At 44.1% G+C, this 24,799-nt stretch overlaps 1 protein-coding gene across 1 annotated transcript in view; it reads right to left on the reverse strand.

Annotated features, from left to right (window-relative positions):
- LOC122447239 (ATP-binding cassette sub-family C member 4-like) overlaps positions 1–24,799 on the reverse strand; it is a 245,412-nt gene that overhangs the window by 79,385 nt on the left and 141,228 nt on the right. Inside the window, exons 25-30 of the mRNA XM_043477775.1 lie at positions 16,157–16,251; positions 15,882–15,968; positions 9,095–9,191; positions 2,454–2,651; positions 952–1,092; positions 163–200 (exon numbers count right to left, since the gene is read on the reverse strand). Coding sequence (XP_043333710.1) covers positions 163–200; positions 952–1,092; positions 2,454–2,651; positions 9,095–9,191; positions 15,882–15,968; positions 16,157–16,251 — 656 coding nt within the window. The remainder of the gene's footprint in view (positions 1–162; positions 201–951; positions 1,093–2,453; positions 2,652–9,094; positions 9,192–15,881; positions 15,969–16,156; positions 16,252–24,799) is intronic.

Raw genomic sequence — 24,799 nt, forward strand, 5'->3', positions numbered from 1 at the left:
TCTATCACATACTACCCACAGGAACTTTCATTTTTCTCCAGGGAAACTACGTGAGGGTCAGAAGAGGAGGCTGAACTAGCCCCATCTCCACCCCTGACTCTGTGGGAAAGTGAGGTTCGTGTAGATTTCACAGCACTTTGGGTCAGACCAGGAATCACTCACCAGAATGCAAGCCACCAGTCCTGCAGGGCATAGGTGACCTGGAGCAGGAAACACAGTCACTCAGATACTGACGTCACTGAGCCTCACCCCGCTCACAAGATGGGGGAGGGGAAGGCTCCAGGACACGGAGGCGGTCCTTCCGGCTCAGATCTGCGCCGAGACCCTCACCCCGATGAGCACAGGTTAGGGGAAGGCACCTTACATGTTAATATCTTAAAAGAAATCCCCTTTTCCCTAGAAGACTTTGCTCCCCAAATATAATGTACTTCAATGCAAATCCAAGTGGACTCCAAAGTCAGTAATAACAGAACAAATGTTGGGATTTTTCAAAGCAAAAAGCTTGACAGGTACAGTGATGGTCAGTTCTGGGTGTCAGCTTGGCTGGGCCAATCTCCAGTGATTCAATTAAATACTCGTCTAGATGTTGCTGTGAAGGTATTTTGTGGATGTGACTCACATCCATCATCAGAACTTAAGTAGAGGAGATCACTCTCAACACTGTGGTTGCCTCATCCAGTCAGTCAAAGGCCCTTAGAGCAAAATCTGAGACTTCCTGTAGGAGGAAGAAATCCTATCTCAAGACAGCAGGGTCAGCTCCTGTCTGAGGTTCCAGCCTGCAGGCCTGCCTTTCTGATCTCACATTCACCAAGCTAGGCCCACAACTGCATGAGCCAAGTCTTTGAGATAAATCTCTTAATACAAATATCTTAAAATAATTATAAAATACAGTATAAATAGTATGTAAATATCAAGCCAAGTACACAAACCAAAATAAACGCCCTTACGTACCTGAGCTGCGATGTTTACTAGAATAAGGAAAATGATGACAGACCAGTCAGCACTATCTGTGAAGTAATTCTTATAGGTCTTAAAACCAACTTTTCCTTCCAAATGGTCCTCTAGAGGTAGTGTAACCTGTATATTCTCCGTCTAGAAGTGGAAAATGGCAGTGAGAGATGAAATTTTAAAAAATGAACCCCAAATTTCAAGAGTTCAACAATGTCTTCCACTGTAAAGCTGTGTGAATCAGACATATCCCACACACTGGTAGAAGTGCAGGATAGTCCATCTCCATATGGGTGTGGGAATATCTGGCCAAATCATATATGTGTTTACCCCTGGACCCAGCCATCCCACTCATAGGAATCTATGAGAAATAATAGATTCTCATAGAATAGAAACTCATTCACATGAGGTTGTTCACTGTCGGAGAGCTTTGCCTAAAATAGCACATGACTCTCAACACACACACAACAAAATCAATTAATGTATAATGTAAAAACTTCCTCTAAAATAACAGACACATTGATATGGAGCTAATGTATCCCTCTAGATCACTGTGTCATTCATTCATAGAAATATAAAACATACTTGGGGCTCAAAACATTAGCCAAATACAGTAAACTGAGTTCACAGAGAGTAAGAGTAAATAGGAGTTTACATACCACGTTGCAAGCGTATCACCTGAATATTTGGTTCCTAAATTTCAGAGAGTGATTCCTGAGTTTAGAAAGTGAACAACTAATCCAAATACTTATCAGAATCATCCAGGCTCCTGGGTTTGGATATCAAGGAATATCTGTGTATATTTTTAAGGGAGATCTAGTGCATTTCTGCAATTCTGTCTGGAGGACTTAGAATGCATTATAGAGTCAGAGGAGGCTAGGATGTCCTCAGCTCTACCCCGGCCACTGGGATTCAAGGTCGATAAGGTGTGGTTCTCAGTTTTGAAGGGTAATAAAGGAGGATGGGAACTAACAGCAAAGTGTCTACCGTGTGTCAGGTCCTTTGCACATGTTACCTCTGGCCTATCACAAACCATCTGACACAGAGACAAGTTAATACCATCAGTCAGATGCAGTGCTAGAACATTCCAACATACACGAAAAGTAGCTGATTTAACGTGGCAACAGCAGGACTCAGTCTAAGGGGGTCTTCACATTAAGCCTCTGGATGCATAAAGGAAGCCGGGGGCAACCAGCATGAGTAGGATGTAACTAAGGTAAACTGAAGAGTTCTCAATTAGTATGAGCCACATTCACTAAGAAATTCATAGCAGTGCAACCACTACTGATCTCCGTAAGATTCTCCATCCTACACTCAAAGGGGAACCTCAAGCAGGCTTGCTCCCCTCATGCTCTTCTAACTCTACCAATTCCATGGAACAAGATTTTGGGAAACTTGGGGTCTACTTTGGGACAAATGAAGATGTCATGAGCAGAGCAGACTGAAGGTCCTTGAGACCACCAAGAGCAGACAGACTCGGGTGTGTTGCAGGATGAGAAACTCACTTCTTGGTCCTCTTGAGCCGTATCTTTCAAAGTGGGCCTGGGAGACTGGAGAGACTGAACCAAAGACTCAGAGATCACAGAGGGAGTTCCTGGAACTGCAGATGGTTCAGACTGCTCATTGCCCTTCTCAAAAAGGGAAAAAATATCGATCCCGGATTTCAGGAACTCAGAGTAAGTTCCTCTTTTCACCGTTATCCCCTAAAATAAAAAATTTGAGAGAAATTAATTTATATTTGATAATGTTAAACCAACCTAAATACTAATGAAGAAAAGTTATCTGGTCTTAAATTATGATTTTTGAAAAAAAATGATGCCTGGGTCTAGAATTCTTGTTGAGAAATCTAGCTCAGTCAACTCAGTATGGAACTGAGCATTGCATTCTCTGCCAAATCCTGTCCCTGTGTTAGGTGCTGGGGGATATGAAAGAAACATGTGTTCACGTGTTAAAAATGGAGGCCACTGACATGACTACCCTGGGCACTTATGGAGGATCAGGACAGTCTTTTTAGACAACATGGGAATTGAGAGAAGCCTCATATGACAATTATAGGAAAGAAATTTATACTTAACCCAGAGTGGGCACAAGTACATCTGCATACAGGTAAGAGTCACTCATTAAATCTTCACTGACCACTGTCACTGTCATACTATCATGTGCCCAGCCGGGATAATAGGAACCAGCCCTGGACTGAAAATCCATGAGAGGCATCTCCATGGTCTCTACAACTGCCCCCACACACTCAGCAAGTTCCCAACTGAAAATTCAATATTCCATCTGATAAAGTAATTAAACAAGAAGGCCCTGGAGCTGGGGTGGCTCTGAAGCCTTGGCAGTCTGTGTCCATAAACCAAAACCTAAGCCAGAATCAATGCACTCAGATCCGAGAAAAAACTTAGGAACGATCAACCACAAGCAGCCAACGAGGCTTCCCCAAATCAAACAACTGCTTAAAATACAGCCAATCAAATAATTTTCTTTGAACACATGTGACATATCCTTGCACAGTTTCTCTCCCTTACAAAGTCATATAAAATAATGTCTACAGATGTTTTACTATTTTCTGACCCCATGAAACCATAGTCAGCTGATTCCCTCAGTAGCAAGTAAAACATTAGGGAAAAAAAATCTCAGGATGCAAAACTCATCAAATGAGCAGCTCTGGTTGAGGCAACTCAGGTGGAAGATGACCAGGACCCTCACTGGGACCCCTCTCACCCTTTCCCCTGAGGGGGTCCACTGGGAGAAATGCAGGGAAGCGTCAGAGTACCATCTGATACTGCAGAACTAGAAAATGATGCAGGATATATTGTGTCGTGTTCCACTTGGGAGGCGAAATTCACACACTTCTTTAGCGAAATTACCACTCAACACATCAAATCTGTAATACGCAAATTTAAATGACTGGTGGTACAAAGACAGAAATTTCACTCAACAGTCAAGCACTGACAATTCCAGGGGCATGAAGGGACAGCCATCCCCCGTCTGCTGTGAGACAGGGACATGAGTGAGGATGGACCCCAACTCATGCAGGGGTGCTCACCAGTAGACAAATAGTTGTTTTATTAGTACTAAACTTGGGGGTAATATCCTCAAAGGAAGCACTAAGGGGACCCCAAAAAATCTAGAGATGGGCTAAATAGGTTATAATCCTGCCCACTGATCCTGTGCTCATAACATAGTCAACATTGGGGTTGACACATTAGAATCGCCTCCTCTGCACGTGAAGTCAACTGCTCTCAAACTTGAGAAACCTTCAGTTCAGTTCAATCACTAGTCGTGTCTGACTCTTTGTGACCCCAGGCACGCCAAGCCTCCCTGTCCATCACCAACACCCGGAGTTTACACAAACTCATGCCCATCGAGTCGGTGATGCCATCCAGCCATCTCATCCTATGTCGTCCCCTTCTCCTCCTGCCCCCAATCCCTCCCAGCATCAGGGTCTTTTCCAATGAGTCAACTCTTCGCATCAGGTGGCCAAAGTACTGGAGTTTCAGCTTCAGCATCAGTCCTTCCAATGAATATTCAGGACTGATCTCCTTTAGGATGGACTGGTTGGGTCGCCTTGCAGTCCAAGGGGCTCTCAAGAGTCTTCTCCAACACCACAGTTCAAAAACATCAATTTTTCGGTGCTGAGCTTTCTTCACAGTCCAATTCTCACATCGATACATGACCACTGGAAAAACCATAGCCTTGACCAGATGGACGTTTGTCGGCAAAGAAATGTCTCTGCTTTTTAATATACTATCTAGCTTGGTCATAACTTTCCTTCCAAGGAGTGAGCGTCTTTTAATTTCATGGTTGCAATCAGCATCTGCAGTGGTTTTGGAGCCCCCCAAAATAAAGTCTGACACTGTTTCCACTGTTTCCCCATCTATTTCCCATGAGGTGATGGGACCAGATGCCATGATCTTCGTTTTCTGAATGTTAAGCTTCAAACCAACTTTTTCACTCTCCTCTTTCACATTCATCAAGAGGCTTTTTAGTTCCTCTTCACTCTCTGCCATAAGGGTGGTGTCATCTGCATATCTGAGGTTATTGATATTTCTCCCGGCAATCTTGATTCCAGCTTGTGCTTCTTCCAGTCCAGCGTTTCTCATGATGTACTCTGCATATAAGTTAATTAAGCAGGGTGACAATATACAGCCTTGATGTACTCCTTTCCCTATTTGGAACCAGTCTGCTGTTTCATGTCCAGTTCTAACTTTTGCTTCCTGACCTGCATAAAGGTTTCTCAACAGGCAGGTGAGGTGGTCTGGTATTCCCATCTCTTTCAGAATTTTCCACAGTTTATTGTGATCCAAAGAGTCGAAGGCTTTGGCATAGTCAATAAAGCAGAAATAGATGTTTTTCTAGAAGTCTCTTGCTTTTTTGATGATCCAGCGGATACTGACAATTTGATCTCTGGTTCCTCTGTCTTTTCTAAAACCAGCTTGAACATCTGGAAGTTCTCGGTTCACATATTGCTGAAGCCTGGCTTGGAGAATTTTGAGCATTACTTTACTAGTGTGTGAGATGAGTGCAATTGTGTGGTAGTTGGAGCATTCTTTGGGATTGCCTTTCTTAGGGATTGGAATGAAGACTGGCCTTTTCCAGTCCTGTGGCCACTGCTGAGTTTTCCAAATTTGCTGGCATATTGAGTGCAGCACTTTCACAGCATCACCTTTCAGGATCTGAAATAGCTCAACTGGAATTCCATCACATCCACTAGATCTGTTGGTAGTGATGCTTTCTAAGACCCACTTGACTTCACATTCCAGGATGTCTGGCTCTAGGTTAGTGATCACACCATTGTGATTATCTGCATCATAAAGATCTTTTTTGTACAGTTCTTCTGTGCATTCTTGCCACCTCTTCTTAATATCTTCTGCTTCTGTTTGGTCCATACAATTTCTGTCCTTTTTCGAACCCATCTTTGCATGAAATGTTCCCTTAATATCTCTAATTTTCTTGAAGAGATCTCTAGTCTTTCCCATTTTGTTGTTTTCGTCTATTTCTTTGCATTGATCGCTGAGGAAGGCTTTCTTATCTCTCCTGGCTATTCTTTGGAACTCTGCATTCAAATGAATATCTTTCCTTTTCTCCTTTGCTTTTTGCTTCTCTTCTTTTCACAGATATTTGTAAGGCCTTCTCAGACACCCATTTTACCTTTTTCATTTCTTTTTCATGAGGATGGTCTTGATCCCTGTCTCCTGTACAATGTCACGAACCTCCGTCCATAGTTCATCAGGCTCTCTGTCTATCAGATCTAGTCCCTTAAATTTATTTGTCACTTCCACTGTATAGTCATAAGGGATTTGATTTAGGTCATACCTGAATGGTTTAGTGGTTTTCCCTACTGTCTTCAGTTTAAGTCTGAATTTGGCAATTAGGAGTTCATGATCTGAGCCCAGTCAGCTCCTGGTCTTGTTTTTGCTGACTGTATAGAGCTTCTCCATCTTTGGTTGCAAAGAATATAATCAATCTGATTTCAGTGTTGATCATCTGGTGATGTCCATGTGTAGAGTCTTCTCTTGTGTTCTTGGAAGAGGGTGTTTGCTATGACCAGTGCATTCTCTTGGCAAAACTCTATTAGCCTTTGCCCTGCTTCATTCCGTACTCCAATGTCAAATTTGCCTTTTACTCCAGGTGTTTCTTGACTTCCTACTTTTGCATTCCAGTCCCCTATCATGAAAAGGACATCTTTTTTGGGTGTTAGTTCTATAAGGTCTTGTAGGTCTTCATAGAACCATTCAACTTCAGCTTCTTCAGCATTACTGGTTGGGGCATAGGCTTGGATTACCGTCATATTGAATGGTTTGCCTTGGAAATGAACAGAGATCATTCTGTCGTTTTTGAGATTGCATCCAATTGCATTTTGGACTCTTGTTGACCATGATAGCTACTCCATTTCTTCTAAGGGATTCCTGCCCATAGTAGTAGATATAATGGCCATCTGAGTTAAATTCACCCATTCCAGTCCATTTTAGTTTGCTGATTCCTAGAATGTTGACATTCACTCTTGTCACCTCCTGTTTGACCACTTCCAATTTGCCTTGATTCATGGACCTAACATTCCAGGTTACTATGCAATATTGCTCTTTACAGCATTGGACCTTGCTTCTATCACCAGTCACATCCATAACTGGGTATTGTTTTTGCTTTGGCTCCATTCCTTCATTCTTTCTGGAGTTATTTCTCCACTGATCTCCAGTAGCATATTGGGCAGCTACTGGCCTTGGGAGTTCCTCTTTCAGTATCCTATCATTTTGCCTTCTCCTACCGTTCATGGGGTTCTCAGGGCAAGAATACTTAAGTGGTTTGCCACTCCCTTCTCCAGTGGACCACATTCTGTCAGTCCGCTCCACCATGACCTGACCATCTTGGGTGGCCCAACATGGCATGGCTTAGTTTCATTGAGTTAGACACGACTGTGGTCCTGTGATCAGATTGGCTAGTTTTCTGTGATTATGGGAAACCTTAGCCTCCACCTATTCATAGAGGAGTGTAGAAGGGCTGACACATGGAACTGCTTCTAAAGAGGCAGGGGTTCTGTATCTTAATAATCTTTCTTAGAGCAGAGATTCATTTCAGAAGTCAGGGATCTATCCAAGGGACAGTGGAGCAGTCAGTGGTTAACAACAGAGGTGATGAGGCCCAGAGGTAAATGAGCCAAGGAATGAAGCATCAAACAACCTCTAAGTCTGAATACTTCTCACTACTCTCCACCCCACCACCAACCATGCTAAGAGTTGTGGCTTGGATGGTGCTCCCTCCTCAAAAAGATGTGCTCAAACATGACACCTGTGGATGTGACCTTATTTGGATACAGGGTCTTCGCAGATGTAATCAAGTTAAGATGAGGTCACACTGGAGCAGGGTGACCCTACAGCCAGTAAGACCTATGTTGCTATGAGAACAGAAGAGAACCAGACTGACTTGGGGACAATGGCCGCGTGACATCAGAGGCAGAGACCACAGTGCTGCAGCTAGAAGCCAAGGAACATCAAGGAAGGCCGGTGAACACCAGAGGCTGGAGGGAAGGATTCTCCCCTGGAGCCTTCAGGGAGAGCACGGCCCTGCCAGCACCTGCATTTGGGACTTGTAGCCTCCAGAAGAGGACGGTGATAAACTCCTGCTGTCACCCAGCTTGCAGTACTGTGATATGGGAGCTCTATAAACTGAATCTCTAGCCTGAGCCCACACTTCTGTCTTTTCAGCTTTACTAAGACTCCTAACTTCTGTCACCCCTCCAGTGACCATCAGAGGACTCTCTTAACTCCCACATCAAATGACATCCCACCTCTGCTGTGGACCATCCAAGGCTTCCATCCCACTTCCGGGCTTGCTGCCCACTGCCTGGAGACCAGCTCCCTCCCGTCCCCCTGCTCACTCTCCTCAGACACACTGGTCTTCCTGCCATTCCTCCAACCTTCCAGGTCAACTCCTTCCTTAGGAGCCCCTGCCTCAGACCCCATCCCCCATGTGACTGTGTGGCCCCCACCTTCATATCACTCAGACCCCATGAGGCACCAGGTCTTCAGGGAGGCAGCCAGGACATCACCCTCTTTGTCACATCCTCCCCGTAAGAACAGGAGCCCCATGAAGGCAGGGCCTTGTCCTCCTGCTGCACAGGCTCCCACACGTATTGGGCACAGAGAGACCTGGGCAGGGAGACCAGCAACTGGCGACAACAGCAGAGAGGACGTCTCTGACCCAGGTGCTTGGTTACCCAACCTCGTTTCTGGAGTTAATAGAAGATGCTCTTTTGGCAAACTATGTATGACAATCACCTGGATACCAACAGATCTTAGAATCTCTAATTTATAAGTGATACACTTTGACTTAAGTCATGGAAGAGGAAAGTAAAAAGTTCTAAATAAAACTGCAACATTACCCTTAAATTTCATTAGAATAGTGATGATTCAATAACACTGTGGTTGCACACTTTAATGTTTATATGTCTTAGAGTGTAATAGTGACATTTCTACAGGACTTTAGGTTCATCCTCCAAGGTATGAACACCAGCTCTGAGAAGAAGGAGGCAAAAAACTGAGGGAGAGAAGGTGTTTACCATGAACCAAAGGAGAGTGACCTGCGGGGAGGTCTGTCCTTCAACACACCTAAGTGCTAGCAATTCCACGGATTTCTAGAAATTACTTACATCTTTCAATGTCAGAATCTGACTTGCATATTTTAGATACTGCAACTGATGAGTAACTAAGATTGTGATCTTCTCCTTCAAGGCCTGACGAATACACCTACAAATGTAAAAGGTACAGAATGGAAAAGCACATTAATGGAATGCCTCAAACTGAAAACCTATATTTTGAAAACAGTGAGACAAAGACCACACAGCAGTGAAAGATCTTTAGTTTAAATACCAAATCAATAATAAAAGTTAAATAAACATAAATCAATTAATCCAACTAGGTTTTTAAATTTATCAGCAGCAAATTTGAATCTAGTGCTATAAAATATTCTTAAAACCAGTCTAGTGAAGGAGGCAAAAACAGCTAAGTTTTTCCCTCTAACACTCAGCTTAACAATTATTTACATGTTTCATAAAGGAAAACAACTGAGTAATACTGAGATTTCAAAACTTGACTAAACTAAAACACTATTTTATCACTATTTGGGAATGGGAGAAGAGGGATCCATGTCATTTAAAAATGTGTACATTCTTAGCTTTCTAGGTGATTATTTATAATTAATGATGTAAATATTCACAACAAAAAATTAATATATTCTTGGTAATCTTTGCCAGAGTGCATTTGCTAGACACTTGTTCCCAAAGAATATTAGATAGAAAATGAATGCCAGGGTGGCCTCTATCAGTCACTACAACATTCCCAGTTCCATCCAGGAAGCAAGTCTTCTTTCATTTGGAGTGAACATCTTCCACATATGAAAATAAAAGAACAGAATCCAAATGGCCCAAATCAGAGTGGAAATCACCCAATGACTCAGAGCATCCACCCTTTCTCTTAGTCAAGACACCCCTCACTATTCAACCTTAAATTGTTTTCACAGTAAAAAAACAAAAAACAAAAAACTACTCCTACATTTCAAATGTAGACCCCTAGGGTCACAGCCCCAGTCTCATCCCACAAGGTCCACAACCTCTCCAGGGAAGCAAGTGGCTCTGGGGCCCCAGTGATTCCAGGCAGGGCTCCAGGCAGGTAGTCTGGGAGCCCGAGGCCCTTCGCAGAGCAAATCTCAGGAAACTGAGCCAGAGCTCAGCCTGTGAGTGAGTCAGATGGAGAGTCTGGAGGCAGCAGGCTGCAGTTCAGTCCCTCTCACGAGACTGATGACATCAGACAAGTGACTAAACCTCAGTTTCTTCATCTCAAAACATGATCAAACAACTCATCCACATGTTCTGAGAAATCAAACCACCAATCTACTCAGCAAATGTCAGCTTTCTTTCCCACTCCTCCCTAACCACGAGTGGTCATGTGCTATGGACTCAGGTCAGAAAACTCTTAACGGAACACTCTGGACACTGAGTCTGTGATCAGAAACAAGACCCTGGGATGTAAACACATATACCATACCTTCGCTAAGTCCAGAAGGATTCATTTTTACATTTTGAAATATGTTAGCCCAGCATTCATACCTGTTTCTTGACTAACACCTTTTCAAACTTAGTACTAAAAACTTAGTACTAAAACAGATTTTTTCTCCTTAATTCATAATTGCCTGCCAATAATCCCTAAAGGTGGATGTTAATCAAATCTGACAAGGTGTTGTGTCCAAGATAAACCAACCCAAAACTTTTAAGATATTTTCTTCCTAACCCCATCACAGATGAGGTAATACAAATAATTACAATGAAGAGATCAGTTAATACCTTTGAATTTTTCCTAAATGATGCTTTTATCCAAATCACTAGAAAAATACACTATTTTCCAAGTTTTTAAAGATTTCTAAGTCATGCCATAGAAATGACTGAGTCAGCAACCAGTTGTATAACAGTTATTCCAATATAAAGGCTGTGTTAATCCTATAATCCCACATAGAATCCTATATAAGGGCTCTATTAAGAGGGGACACATCCCATGGTGGAGGTGATCCAAGTAAGACAGAGGCCCCACCTCCATTCATTCAATCAGCAGAGGTTTGTTAAGGAGCCAGGCACTGTCCTAAGTGCTGAGGATCCACCCACAGGTCAGGATAGAAGACAATACTCTGCACCGTGTAGAGGACACACTGAACAAGTATAGAAAATCCACTATTGGGCTGTGACCTGTGCTCTGAAGGAAAAATAAGGGCAGCTGCTGTCTTAGATGTGGAGACATGGGAGCCCTGAGACTGTCTGGGGAAACATCCTGGAAGAAGGCACAGCAGGTGCAAGGTTCCTGGGACAGAACATGATGGACAGAGGCACCTTCCTGCATTCATAGTTTATGGGTGGCAGGTGGTGGTGGTGGTTTAGTGGCTAAGTCGTGTCCAACTCTTGCAACCCCATGGACTGTAGCCCGCCACGCTCCTCTGTTCATGAGATTTTCCAGGCAAGAATACTGGAGTGGGTTGCCATTTCCTTTTCTAGATCTTCCCGACCCAGGAGTCGAACCCGGGTCTCCTGCATTGCAGGCAGATTCTTTCCCAACTGAGCTACAATGGGTGGCAGGAAGACTCATAAATGGTTAAGTGCACCCACTGAGGGCTGTGGGAAGACATAGGGCACGGGCGCCCCCTGGAGGAGTAGATGGGAATGGCAGGTCCCGTCTTCCACCTTCCTTCTGTGTCCTGGCACACTGCTCCCTGGCTCTGGGACAGAGGGACTATGTGTACAGACAGACGGGGGTATGAAAGGATCCCCACAGAGCCAGCACAGCTGGATACCGAGTGCGTGTGGGGACAAACTGGAAAGGCTTATGGGAGTACACGGCAAGGAAGCCTGTTTGTTTGAGGACTGGAGCTGCTTTGTGAATGTGGAATGTGGTGGTGGCGGAATGGTGGTGGTTGGTGGGGCGGAGCGGGGGAAGGTGTCAGTGAAGGGCTGGAGCATGTGGGTGAGCTGTGTAGACAGGAGGGTGAGCCGTGTAGGCAGCAGTGTGGGGAGGCTGATCAGGACAGACCCCAAGATCTGATGACACAGGAGGCAGGGGTCTAGTGATGTGGGGCTGAACCAGGATGGGATCCATGGCTGGACACAGGTGAGGCTGCATCAGTTCATGTAAGGCCCTCACCTTCTGTAGGTGATAGAATCCACTATGTTCACAGCATAAAGCTGTCAAAGTCATGAACCTCAATGACCTTGGATATAAATTCATGACTGATGGAAACTGTTAACAGCAAGAAGAAGTTTGAGTCATTCATTTGTAATACAAAACCCTCCCCATGAATAAGCTTCCACACGACCACCATATCTCACAACATATTGTTCCATCCGATTCTCTAACTTGAGAACACTCTCCAGTTGCTGCTGAGTGGTTTCCTAAATTGCTTTCACACTCTCTGCTTTAAGTTTCCCTAGAGAATGGGGTTCTGATTACAAACAACAGTCTTAAGCTTGCTTCTATCAAGTATATATCCAAAGCGGCATACTCAAAATATTCGAGAGGATTTTGTAAATATCTCCAGTGTTTGAAAAAGAACTCAGGATAACTTCTGTGATCAGTACACTGTATTTGGCACCAAAATGCCTTGCTCTCCCTTCCCTGTGACATGGATGCAATGACCAGCAGAATCTGTTCCTGCCCTGACGGAGAACTTGTGCAGATGCACACAAGATGGGGTAACACACATTTGTGAGCTCAGGGTGGGGTGCTGGGAACAAGTAAGCTGAGATACTCATGATGCCAGGAGGGTGGGGGTGGGGAATCCCTGCACAGCACGAGCTCCTGTCACTGAACTCATGACAAGACACAGGCACTTCTCTAAGGAAAAATTCATCAAGCCATGAACGGGAGAGGCCGGGAAAGGAGGGTCAGATCAGAGAGCTGGAGACCATGCCATGTGTCATCTGTGCTGTTCTCTCGTGTTCTCAAAGATTCTGTGCTACTATGCAGGTTTGTGTGTGTGTGTTACAATACACCTAACATGAAATTTACTATTTCTGCCATTTTAAGCATACAACTCAGTGGCATTAAGTACATTCACATTGATGTGCAACCATCACCACCATCCATCTCCACAACTCTTTTATCACCCCACCACTAAGCACGTTTTATACAAGGGCAGGTTCCACCAAAGTCTAACAATGCCCACTTAGTGGAGGTGGAATCCCAGCTCCTAGCGTCCAGAGCCCAGAGCCAATCACAGGCCTCCCTCTCACATTTGCTGACTCTGCTGAAGTCTCTACTTTGCTATTCTGGACATGCTGTAAATCAATCATGTCCCCTCAGATTCACATGTGGTCACCTGAGTCATCAGTACCTTAGAATTTGGTGTCATGGATTTTAAAGAGGTAATCATTACCCTTAATTATACTGAATCTAATCTAATCTGACTGGTATGCTTAGATGAAGAGACTAAGACACAAGGACAGAGACACAAGCATGTAAATCAATGAAGTTAAAACACACCCCCTCACCATGTACAAAAATAAACTCAAAATGGCTTAAATACTTCATCATAAGATGTGACACCATAAAACTACCAGTAGAGGTTATAGGCAAAACATTCTGTGACATAAATTATACCAATGTTTTCTTAGGTCAGTCTCCTAAGGCAATAGACACATAAGCAAAAATATACAAATGGGGGCTTCCCTGGTGGCTCAATGGCAAAGAATCCACCTGCCAGTGCAGGACACACGGAATCCCTCCCTGGTCCAGGAAGATCCCACAGGCGCAAAGCACCTCAGCCCCTGCAGCACAACTACTGCGCCTGCGCTCTGGAGCCCAGGAACCGCAGCTACTGAGCCCACGGACCAGAGCCGGGCTCTGCAACCAGAGGAGCCGTCGCCGTGAGAAGCCCATGCGCCACAATAGAGAGCAGCCCCTGCTCGCTGCAACTAGAGAAAACCCCGGCCGTGTGAGGACACAGTGAGGGGGATGCGGTCAGAAGCCAAGGAGAGAGGTCTCAGGAGAAACCAAACCACCCACACCCTGAACCTGTAGCCTCAAGAACTGTGAGAAATTTAATTTCTATTCTTTGAGCACTCCCATCTGTGACAACCTGCTACAGACTGTTTCTCTCCTCAAAAGTCATACATTGAGACCTAATCCCCACTGTGTTGGTATCAGGAGGTGGGGCCATCAGGAGGGACCAGGTCATGAGGATGGAGCCTGCATGAATGGGATGAGTGTCCTTATAAAAGGGACCCACACGGCTCCTCACCTCTGCCACCACGTGAGGCCGCAGGAATCAGACCCTCACCAGACTGAATCTTTCAGCACCCTGACTTGGACTTTCCCAGCCTCCAGAACCTTGAGATAAAAACTTCTGTTGTTTCTAAGCCACTCAGTGCTGGTGTCCTGTGAGAGCAGCCTGGACAGACACAGTCCTAGAAACTATCACAGGACCTGACAGAGAGAATTCCCAAACAGCTTCTCTCTGCCGCACATCCCGCCTCCTCCAGGCGAGGACATGCCTGCTGTTCTCCTCACAGCCCTGCTTCCTCCTCCCTCCACACCCGATTTTCTACTATTGCTTCAGCAAAGGACTGGGTCTTCTTCTCAGCCTCCACATACCCGGCCAGCCTGCAGGTCCGCAGGGCACTGCCCGCCCATAGGGAGCACAGGGAGCTTTCCAACCTCAATGAAAGCCTCCAGCTGACACTTCCACTTTACATTCAGCTCTTACTGTCCTGTAGTAAAACACTCTAAACCCTGACTCTGCTGAGCTTTCCTTCAAGCATCTGTCTTAAAAAGCTCCACGTAGAGACAGGCTCCTCAGAAGCAGGAATGAGAGCTGGGCATCCTAGTCTCCCTTATTCTGCCCAGTGTGGGTCCTACCCCTCTCCTGGCTCACTTGTAAACTAAGAGGTTTTGAACAGTAACATCTGTAAGGGCATTGATCTCAGTGCACACAGCAGGGTGTTTATAAGTGCAACTGTAAGGGTCCTAGGCTTTAACAAAGCGAACCACAGAAAGCAGACTGACTCTGGAGGAGATGTGGAGGCTGTTTTAGGGGAAAAAACAAGTTCACAAGGCTTTCAAAAAGGCCAGTCCAGACTCCATAAGAGGCCTCAGTCAGTGTGTTTTAGGACACATTATACACAGAAAAGAATCAGAGTTGTTCTACTTTACTCATTGTGTAGCCAACCAGGAGCCACTGACAAGTTCTGCATTTTAGAAACAGGAATGAGAGTCAAGACTTAGGCCAGATTATAGGTGACACTACCTTGTAGGTCCAAGTATTAATTCTAGTAAGCATCCATGAAATAACATGAAATGATTGAAATCATACTCAGATGTGGAATAAATGATTCTCAAATTCTAGACTTTATTAAGTCTAGACTTAATACACACTTTATTTCCAAAGTGATAGAATAACAAGCATAAACCGACAGGGTTTTTCCATGGAAGCCCTATGTCAGTACCGAAAACTTCGCCTCTAACATGCATTAAGCAAATGATGGAGGAAAAAATACTGGCAGCCAAGTACCAGGTTACAGAGTCTCACTCTCTGATTTAAAAACCCTACATCATCTTTCTTATTCCTGGGGTCTGGATCTACCCAGAGTGTCTGGTTATCAACTGCAAGTAGCAGAAAGGAAACTGTCATTTATTTGTCACTCCCTAAAGCATGGACCCCACTGACCCCACACTAGAAGCACCATCTGTATGTTCCTGTCCTGACCTCATCATGATGCAAGATTTCTCTATGATGGATCTTTTGTGGAAGGAAGGGAGGAGAGGGAGAGGAGAGAGGGACACTAGTCCCTCCCTCAGGAGGGAGCTGAGTCTCCTGGAGCAAAAGACCCTCCTGGGCTCTCTTCCCTCATCTCTACAGGGCTCTTGGAAAGACGAAACGATAGAAAACAGGAGCAAACTCACCTTTCGAACAAGTGCCTGCTGACTATTGCATCCACTGCGCTGAAAGGATCATCCAGGAGGTAGATGTCTGCATCCTGATACACGGCTCTAGAAAACGTAGAGAGACGTCAGGAAAGGACACTACACACTCACATTTCATGTTCCTTCTACAAGCCCAGGGAAAGGGCCAAGACCCTGATTCACACAGGTCCACCCGGTGAGCCGGGTTTGTGTGCTCACGTCCACTAGGAGCCACGGAGGAGGAGGGGCAAGATGGTAACTGAAACCCCACTTACCTGGCGAGGCTGACCCGGGCTTTCTGTCCTTCACTCAGTGGGGTTCCTCTTTCTGCTATCTCAGTTAGATCTTCTTCCTCCAAAAGCTGTAAATCCTATACAGATAGAAAAGGGGAAAAAGAAAAAGATATAAAACATGTTCTACTACCATCTTACACTTTTAGCATTATTTCCTCATACAAGTATTTGATTAATATGCATATATACTGAGCTGCTAAGTTGAATTCAACTCTTTGTAACCTCATGGACTAGGGCTTGTCAGGCTCCTCTGTCCATGGGATTCTCCAGGCAACAACACTGGAGTGGTTTGCTATTTCCTCCTCCAGGAGACCTTCCTGACCCAGGGATCGAATCTGTGTCTCCTGCGTCTCCTGCACTGGCAGGTGGATTCTTTCCCACCAAGCCACCTGGGAAGCCAGAGCAGTCAGAGTAACTAAACTGTGGCCTTGAATATTAAAAAAAAAAAAAAAAAAAAAAAAAAAACCTCTGTGTTTTTTGTTTTCATTTGTAGTTTTGCACAGCATCTATACTTTGACCATTTTAACAGATATTTACTGAGGACCTACTGTATGACAGGCATTGCTCTGGGCACAATGAACTCAGTTGTGAAGAAACAAAGCTCCTAGGGTTTCTTTCCATGACGGAAGATGGACGATATGGAAAATAACCTGAACTCAAGGACTGAGGACAGGAAGGAAAAGGAAGCCGCTCAGGATGGTGGAGAGTGAAGGAGAGAAGTGAGTCTACACTGGGATTGGAGGGCTCTGCTCAGAGGGGGTGTGAGCAGATCTGGGGCGGGGAGGGGCTCAGGCAGACCTGGAGAGGCTGCTCCTCACAGAGGGAGGGGCAGGTGCAGGTGCTCCGGGGAGATGCCCAAGGGGGTCAGGACAAGGAGGCAGGAGAGCAGAGTGAGAATGAGGGGAGTGAGGGCGGAGACAGAGCAGGAGGAGCCTGGGGTCACTCCAGTAACAGGAGGAAGGGGAGGACAGACCTGTTTGAGGTTTTAAGAAATCACTCCTGTGCTTTACAGAAAAAGACAGTAAGTGCGGAAGGGTGAGGGTGGATACAAGTGAGGAAGCTCCCAGAATAATCGAGGTGAGAGATGACGGTGGTCAGGACCAGAGTGAGAGCAGTGGGAATGGAGAGATGGGGTTACACTTCAGGCACATGTTGAAGGTGGAGTCCAAAAGACCTGCTGATGGGATGGGTGTGGCTGTAAGAGAAGAGAAGGACTGTGGTGTTTGGGGTGAGGAAGGGGAAGGACAGGGTCTCCATTTACTGAGTTGGGGAAGATGGTGGTTGCAGGTTTAGGAGACTTCACTTATGGACAAACTGAGATGACCTATCAGTGATGTCACAGTGCAGCTGGACAGGCAGATGTGAAGGTCTGTGCTAGAGACACAGGTGTGAGGCCTGGTGGCCCAGGCTGGCGAAGGCACAGGACTTGTTTTTATCAAGGAATGAGTGTCTGTTAAAAAGACATTTTGCTGATCTCTGGCTCAGTTTCCCACTTTCAGAGAAGGGATAACACTTGACCCAAGTCTTCAGAGTGATACTTAAAGTGAGTGATAGACAAGGTCTGTACAAGAAATGGGAGCAGAAAGAGCAAGCTGGGCAGGAAAACAGAAAGGAAAGAAACAGCGTGCTCAAAGGACACCCAGCAGATCAGCTGGACTAAGGAGATGCTTGTCTATGAAAGCAGGAAAAACTCAAAACTAAGAAGGAAATAAAGTTGTAACTTGAGGATCTGGGAATCAATCAAAAGTTATATTTGAATGTTATTTAAGACGCAAATAGACAAATCAGCCTATTTTCCACAGAGCACCATGGGGTAAAAGAAGAATAGATGACAAGAACATTCCCAAAATGATGAGACTATCAGGCTTAAGTAGTTGTTCACTCACTCAGTTGTGTCTGACTCTCTGTGATCCCATGGAACGCAGCACTCCAGCCTTCCTTGTCCTTTACCATCTCCTGGAGCTTGTTCAAACTCATGTCCACTGAATCGGGTATACCATCCAACCATCTCATCTTCTGTCATCCCCTTCTCCTCCTGCCTTCAATCTTTTTCAGCATCAGGGTCTTTTCTAATGAGTCGGTTTTTCCCATCAGGTGGTCAAAGTATTGAAGCTTCAGTCCTTCTAATGAATATTTAGGTTTGATTTCCTTTAGGACTGACAGGTTTGATCTCATTGCAGTCTAAGGGACTCTCAAGAGTCTTCTCCAACACCACAGTTCAAATGTATCTATTCTTCTGCACTCGGCTTTCTTTATGGTCCAACTCTCACATCCATACATGACTACTAGAAAAACCATAGCTTTGACTATATGGACCTTTGCTGGCAAAGTAGTGGCTCTGCCTTTTAATATGCTGTCTAGGTTTGTCATAGCTTTTCTCCCAAGGAGCAAACATTTTTAATTTCATGGCTGCAATCACCATATGCAGCGATTTTGGAGCCCAAGAAAATAAAGTCTGTCACTGTTTCCTTTCTTTCCCCATCTATTGCCATGAAGTAATGGAACTGGATGCCATGATGTTAGTTTTTTGAATGTTGAGTTTTAAGCCAACTTTTTCACGCCCCTCTTTCACCTTCATCAAGGGGTTCTTTAGTTCCCCTTCGCTTTCTGCTATAAGGGTGGTATCATCTGCATATCTGAGGTTATTGATATTTCTCCCAGCTATCTTTATTCTAGCTTGTGCTTCATCCAGCCTGGTATTTCACATGGTGTATTCTGCATATAAGCTAAATAAGCAGAGTGACAATATACAGCTTTGTACTCCTTTCCCAATTTGGAATCAGTCTGTTGTTCCATGTCCTGTTCTAACTGTTGCTTCTTGATCTCCATACAGGTTTTGCAGGTGGCTGGTAAAGTGGTCTGGTATTCCCATCTCTTTTAGGAATTTTCCACCCATTGTTGTGATCCACACAGTGAAAGGATTTATCATACCAATGAAGCAGAAGTAGATGTTTTTCTGGAATTCTCTTGCTTTTTCTGTGATCCAACAGATATTGGGAATTTGATCTCTGGTTCCTTTGCCTTAGACTTAAGTTACATGGTATTACATTAGAAGTCTTAGGTTGCCTATAATTATCAATTGGCACATTCTCTCATAGACAGAGTTTGTTTGGAGTTTTTATCTACTAACCCCCCCTTCCCTCAACCTAGCATGCTCAGCAGTACATTTCTGCAGATGAAGTCCTCACTTCTCTGTCTCTACTGCATCAAATCTGGGGAGAAAGCAAGTAGCTCACTGGTGCCACCATGAAAAACAAGTCCTTTGATCTCCCTAAGTCTCATTTTCCTCTCCTATAGAATGTGCTGCAGAAACCAAAGTCACTGAACTCAAGGATGCTGTGAGAATCTAAAGAAGTGTGTGAACACCTCCATAAATGAAAAAAGGACATGAGTAGATTATAACTTGCTGTTGGTGACTGATCCCTATTTTCTCACCAAGTCAACAGTAGGACCCTATTTACAGTGTGAATCATAACATACAAAGCACATGACCACCATGGAAGAAAGAGACTCCATCATAATCCTCCCTGACAACCACAAAGACACAGACACACACAGGTTCTCCACTCACTCAAATCTTAATGGAGGTGCATTTGATGAAAGGCAGCAAGTGCTCTGTTGTGATAATTTATAATTACCTCACATTCTTTCTTTCTTGAGCTCAGAAATTAATACCACCTCTTGCTTTTGGTTTTCATTGAAAATATTAGCTTTATGTTAAGTTCTCAGCCTCATGTACACAAAAATAATTACTTGGCCTCTCTTTTACTATTGACAGTCCTTGCAAACTGTTCCACTTAGTTTTTATGCTTTGATTTTATGTTGTTCAAATTTGTTTTCTTCTTAACATAGCACCACGTTGTAATACAGCAATCTTAACCACATTCCAGAAAAAGCACTCACAGCCTCTCTTTCCAGGACATAAGAAACTATCTCTGAGTCTGGTAGTAATACTTTGAATGTGTTGTTGACTCTGTAAATTATACATGAAGAAGCCACCAAGGGGGAAAACATTTTGGAGGATTTGAAGTAAAACCAAGTCAAGTTGATTTCTCAGCCAACATGTTCTGATTAAAGGGGAAATGCCTGAGTTGGGCATATATTATAGTTCCTTCTATTGACAGGAAAGTGTTATTATTCATATTTGTTACCTCTAAGTAAGTAAGTGTTAGTCACTCAATCGTGTCCAATTCTGTGATCCCATGGACTAAAGTCTACCAGGCTCCTCTGTCCATGGACTTCTCCAGGCAAGAATACTGGAGTAGGTTGCCATTTTCTTCTCCAGGGGATCTTTCCAACCCAGGGAGTGAACCCAGGTCTTGCTGCATTGCAGATTCTTTACTGTCTGAGCCACCAGGGAAACCCAAAAATTTAGCCAATTCTCACTGAACAGAAGACACACACACTAGAGGCAAACTAGGAAAGGTGATGCTGGTTTGATGCCATCCATCCAGAAGCACATCAAGGGCCCTTCAGTGATGGTGGAAACTCACATTAGAGACACCACGGAGCAGACTGCTGAAATGGTTAACGAGGGCCAGACGAGAGGCCCTGGCAGAGAAGGGCTGGACTGGAGAGTTAAGCAGCAGAAGCCCTGCTTCCTTCACAGCTTTCCTTCCATGTAGAATCACCCCTCCTCTCATCGCCTGTAAATATCCCACCCATCTTTCCAGGCTAAGCCCAAACACACTCTCCCATGAAACTATCCTGGACTCATCTCTCTTCCTGCTGGGTTCTGTTTACATATCTCATTTCTCATGAAGTACCTGTCTTATTCTGCTCCATCATTTGTACACGTGCACATGGCTTCTCACAGCTCCTGGGGGGTAAGATCTGTGCACCAAGATCTGTTCTGAAACCTGATGCTGATTATCTCTAATCCTCACAGCAAGCTTCACAGTAAGTGTTGGCCCCATTTCACAGATGAGGAAACTGAGACTGAGTGAGGTCACATCACTGGTCTGAGGGTGGTCAGCTGTGAAACAGAAGAGCTGGAATCTGAACCAGCTCATGTCAGTTCAAAGTCTTCTGCTCTTTCACATCATGCTGTCCAGGTGGTGACTGAAGGTACGTTAGAAATGAAGACAACACTTAAGTAACTCAAGACTTGAAGGCCTCTATACCTAGACATGTAAGTATCAATAAAGTTACTATCCTATGGCCAAGTAAGTGATCTATGTGGAAAAATGTTAAACTAGAATTTATCAGTTTGATACCTTTAAATACGTGTTCACTAAACATTTTCAAAAGCCTTAAAGATAACATGTAGACAAATGTTGCACACTTGATTATATTATGGTAACAGAAACTTATTATTGTTGATTTATATAATGTACTATGTGTAGAGCACCTATAGAAATACCAACTCAAACAATGGAAGTTAATACTCAGATACCTTCTTTCTTACATGTCACATTTTATGGATGCAACTTTACCACTAAGTGACTGAGCTTATAATTAAGAATTAATTTATTTTCAAAATCATTCTAATACTTACAGACTGCTTATGTCCCTAGAAATCAGGTACTTTAAAATCATAACCACATTTCATCTTCAAAACAACCTCATGAGGTTGATAGTCTTATTATCTCCATTTGATAGATGAAGTAACAGGCTTTTAAGGACAATCAGCCAAAACCATATGTCTGATGAACAGAGAAACTGGGACTCAATTCCTGAGCCATCTGACTCCTAGACCCTGGAGTTAATGTCATCAGCCTGAATTGATGTTGCCAGTGTGATTACTTCATGTCTCCCTATTTTGTTACAGAAAAGTTTTCAGCTTAATGAACTTATATGATTACTTCAATCAGATCTAGTATAATACATCTAGTTGTTTTTAACATATGTTATATAAAAAATGTTGCTTTTAGAAAGATGGTAATGATGATCTTACATGCAAGGCAGCAAAGGAGACTGATGTAAAGAACAGACTTTTGGACTCTGGGAGAAGGCGAAAGTGGGATGACTTAAGAGAATAGCATGGAAACATGTACATTACCATATGTAAAATAGATGACCAGAGCAAGTTTGATGCAAGCAGGGCACCCAAAGTCAGTACTCTGGGACAACCCAGAGGGATAGGGTGGGTAGGGAGGTAGGGAGTGGGTTCAGGATGGGGGGGACATATGTATACCCGTGACTGATTCATGTTGACGTATGGCAAAATCATCACAATAACCCTACAATTAAAATAAATAAATTTTTAATAAATAAATAGATGTTGCTTTTTTATGGCTTTTCCTCTAGGATTTAAGGTAGGTGGGAGTAGGGAGAATAGTAAGGAGAAAGCTTTATTATATTTATATGGCTGGATGATGGATGGAGAGAAAAAAGTTAGAACAGCAACAGTAGCCACCACTTACTGAAACCCTGGCTTGTTTGCATTTCACAGGCATTGTCTGTAATCTTCACAGTAACCCCACCCCTCCCCCATTTAATAAGAAAGGAAACTGAGACAAACACCTGGAGTCACCACCCAGGACTGTTTCTCTCCAAAGGCCAAGCCTTTTCTACTGCACATGCCGTCTCTGTGTCTACAGCCAGACTAACTCCAGGACACCACTATTTCCTATGCCTGCCTTATGTCTATCCACTGATACCTGGAATCCCAAAGGAGATAAGCAGATGCTCTCACACTTACCAAGTAGTTCCCAGGTGTCATAAAGACCTTGCTAACCTCTTGTTAATCAGAATCATAGATGACATTTCAGAGCAGCAACAAAACCCTCTGACCTAATGTCCTCATTTTGCTGCAGAAAGGTCAGAGGCACAGGTAGGTAATCGGACGTGTCCAGAGTGACAGCAGGCAAGTGATGAACCCGGGGCCAGAGCTCTCCTCTCCGCTACTTCTCCATGCTGGGCCTTCCTTCCTGCCGAGGAGGGAATGGGCACAAGGGGCCCCAACTCCATGTCCCAACTATGCAGCAGAACAGGAGAGCAGTCAGTGTTTATAGACGTCAAATCATGTACAGAAGAACTGCTGAGAATCCCAGCCCTGCAGGGCCCCTTCCAACCAGAGTTTATGCTGCACACATGCCCCATGTGGGTGAAGCCCTAGAACACAATCCACATTGCTGGTCTAGTTGCCCCAAGAGGCTGCGGCAAAGCATCGGCCCCCAGGATCTGAACTTGAGCTACAAATGTAGAGATGAGGTGACTCATCTCTCCAGGCCTCAGTTTTAATAACTATAAAATGAAGATGGGAATATCGAAGACACTCATAAAGAATGAATAATTCATAAACCTTTTTACGTGTGTGTATGCACATATGTGAAGGGCAGAAAAATGATTTGCATGTGGACTCTGAATTAACGGAAGCTACTGTTCTCACTGTTCCACATTTGCTTTCCCTTCTTATATGGTATCTAGACCATTTAATAAAAATCTAGCTCATTCCTGCTAACTTGACATCATTTCTGCAAATGTACAGTCACCCATGAACAAGAACCTGGAAGAAAGAAACGAGCCCATTAAACAAGCAATTCTGCTTGACCACATCATTGTAAAATGCTGCTCACCTGATGCAGAGCTTCCCAGGTGGTGCTAGTGGTAAAGTATCCACTCGCCAAGGCAGGAGACAGAGACTTGGGTTTGATTCCTGGGTTGGGAAGATCCACTGGGGAAGGAAACAGCAACCCACTCCAGTATTCTTGCCTGGAGAATCCCATGGACAGATGTGTCTCGCGGGCTATAGTTCATAGCACCGCAGAGCTGGACACAACTGAAATGACTTAGCATGCACAAACACACCTGATACAACCTATGATGTTCAAGCTATTGTTCGAGAATTACTATTTCCTCACAAAGCAGGTTTGAAACCTTCAACACCACACCTTTGAAAATCTGTCCCTGTCTTTTCCTCACAGTACAAAAGAGCAGTCAGATGTCCAGACCGCACTGAGCAGACCCCAGGGGGACCTTTAATGTTGTTATTTACTGATTTTTTACAACCTGAGAGAGTAACATAGTATTTAATATTATTTACCCTTTTTCTTTTCTTTTTGCCAAATTGTATTCTATCTCTTAAGTTTAGTTCTCATCATTTATTCACTGCTGCTGCTGCTAAGTCGCTTCAGTCATGTCCGACTCTGAGACCCCATAGACGGCAGCCCACTAGGCTCCGCCATCCCTGGGATTCTCCAGGCAAGAACACTGGAGTGGGTTGCCATTTCCTTCTCCAATGCATGAAAGTGAAAAGTGAAAGTGAAGTCACTCAGTCATGTCCTAATCTTATTTAAATCCCAATGGAGAGTTAAACCTTTCATCTTACCATCCTCTGGGAAACTCAGTGCTGTTTCTGAAAACAATCTCCCTCAGTGAAATGACGCAGTATTAAAAAGAAATTTTAAAGCATTCTGGTTTCCTTAAATAGTAAATTACAAGTCAAAAATGAAGTGGAGAGAGAAACTCATAGACTGAAAGGGACCAAGAAGGCATCAGCCAAGTGCAGGGGACAGACCTTATGTGGGTTCAAACAGTGGTGAAGATTTCTCAGTGAGATGATCAACAGCATGTAAACACAGACTAGCAGGTGGGTGATATTCAGGAATTTGAAGTATTTTTCAGGTGAAATAAAGTAGTGGTTTTTTCCCCCAAAGCTTTCCTATCTTTCAGAGAAAAATA

The sequence above is a fragment of the Cervus canadensis genome, chromosome 9, assembly GCF_019320065.1.
Source record: "Cervus canadensis isolate Bull #8, Minnesota chromosome 9, ASM1932006v1, whole genome shotgun sequence".
NCBI classification, from domain to species: domain Eukaryota; kingdom Metazoa; phylum Chordata; class Mammalia; order Artiodactyla; family Cervidae; genus Cervus; species Cervus canadensis.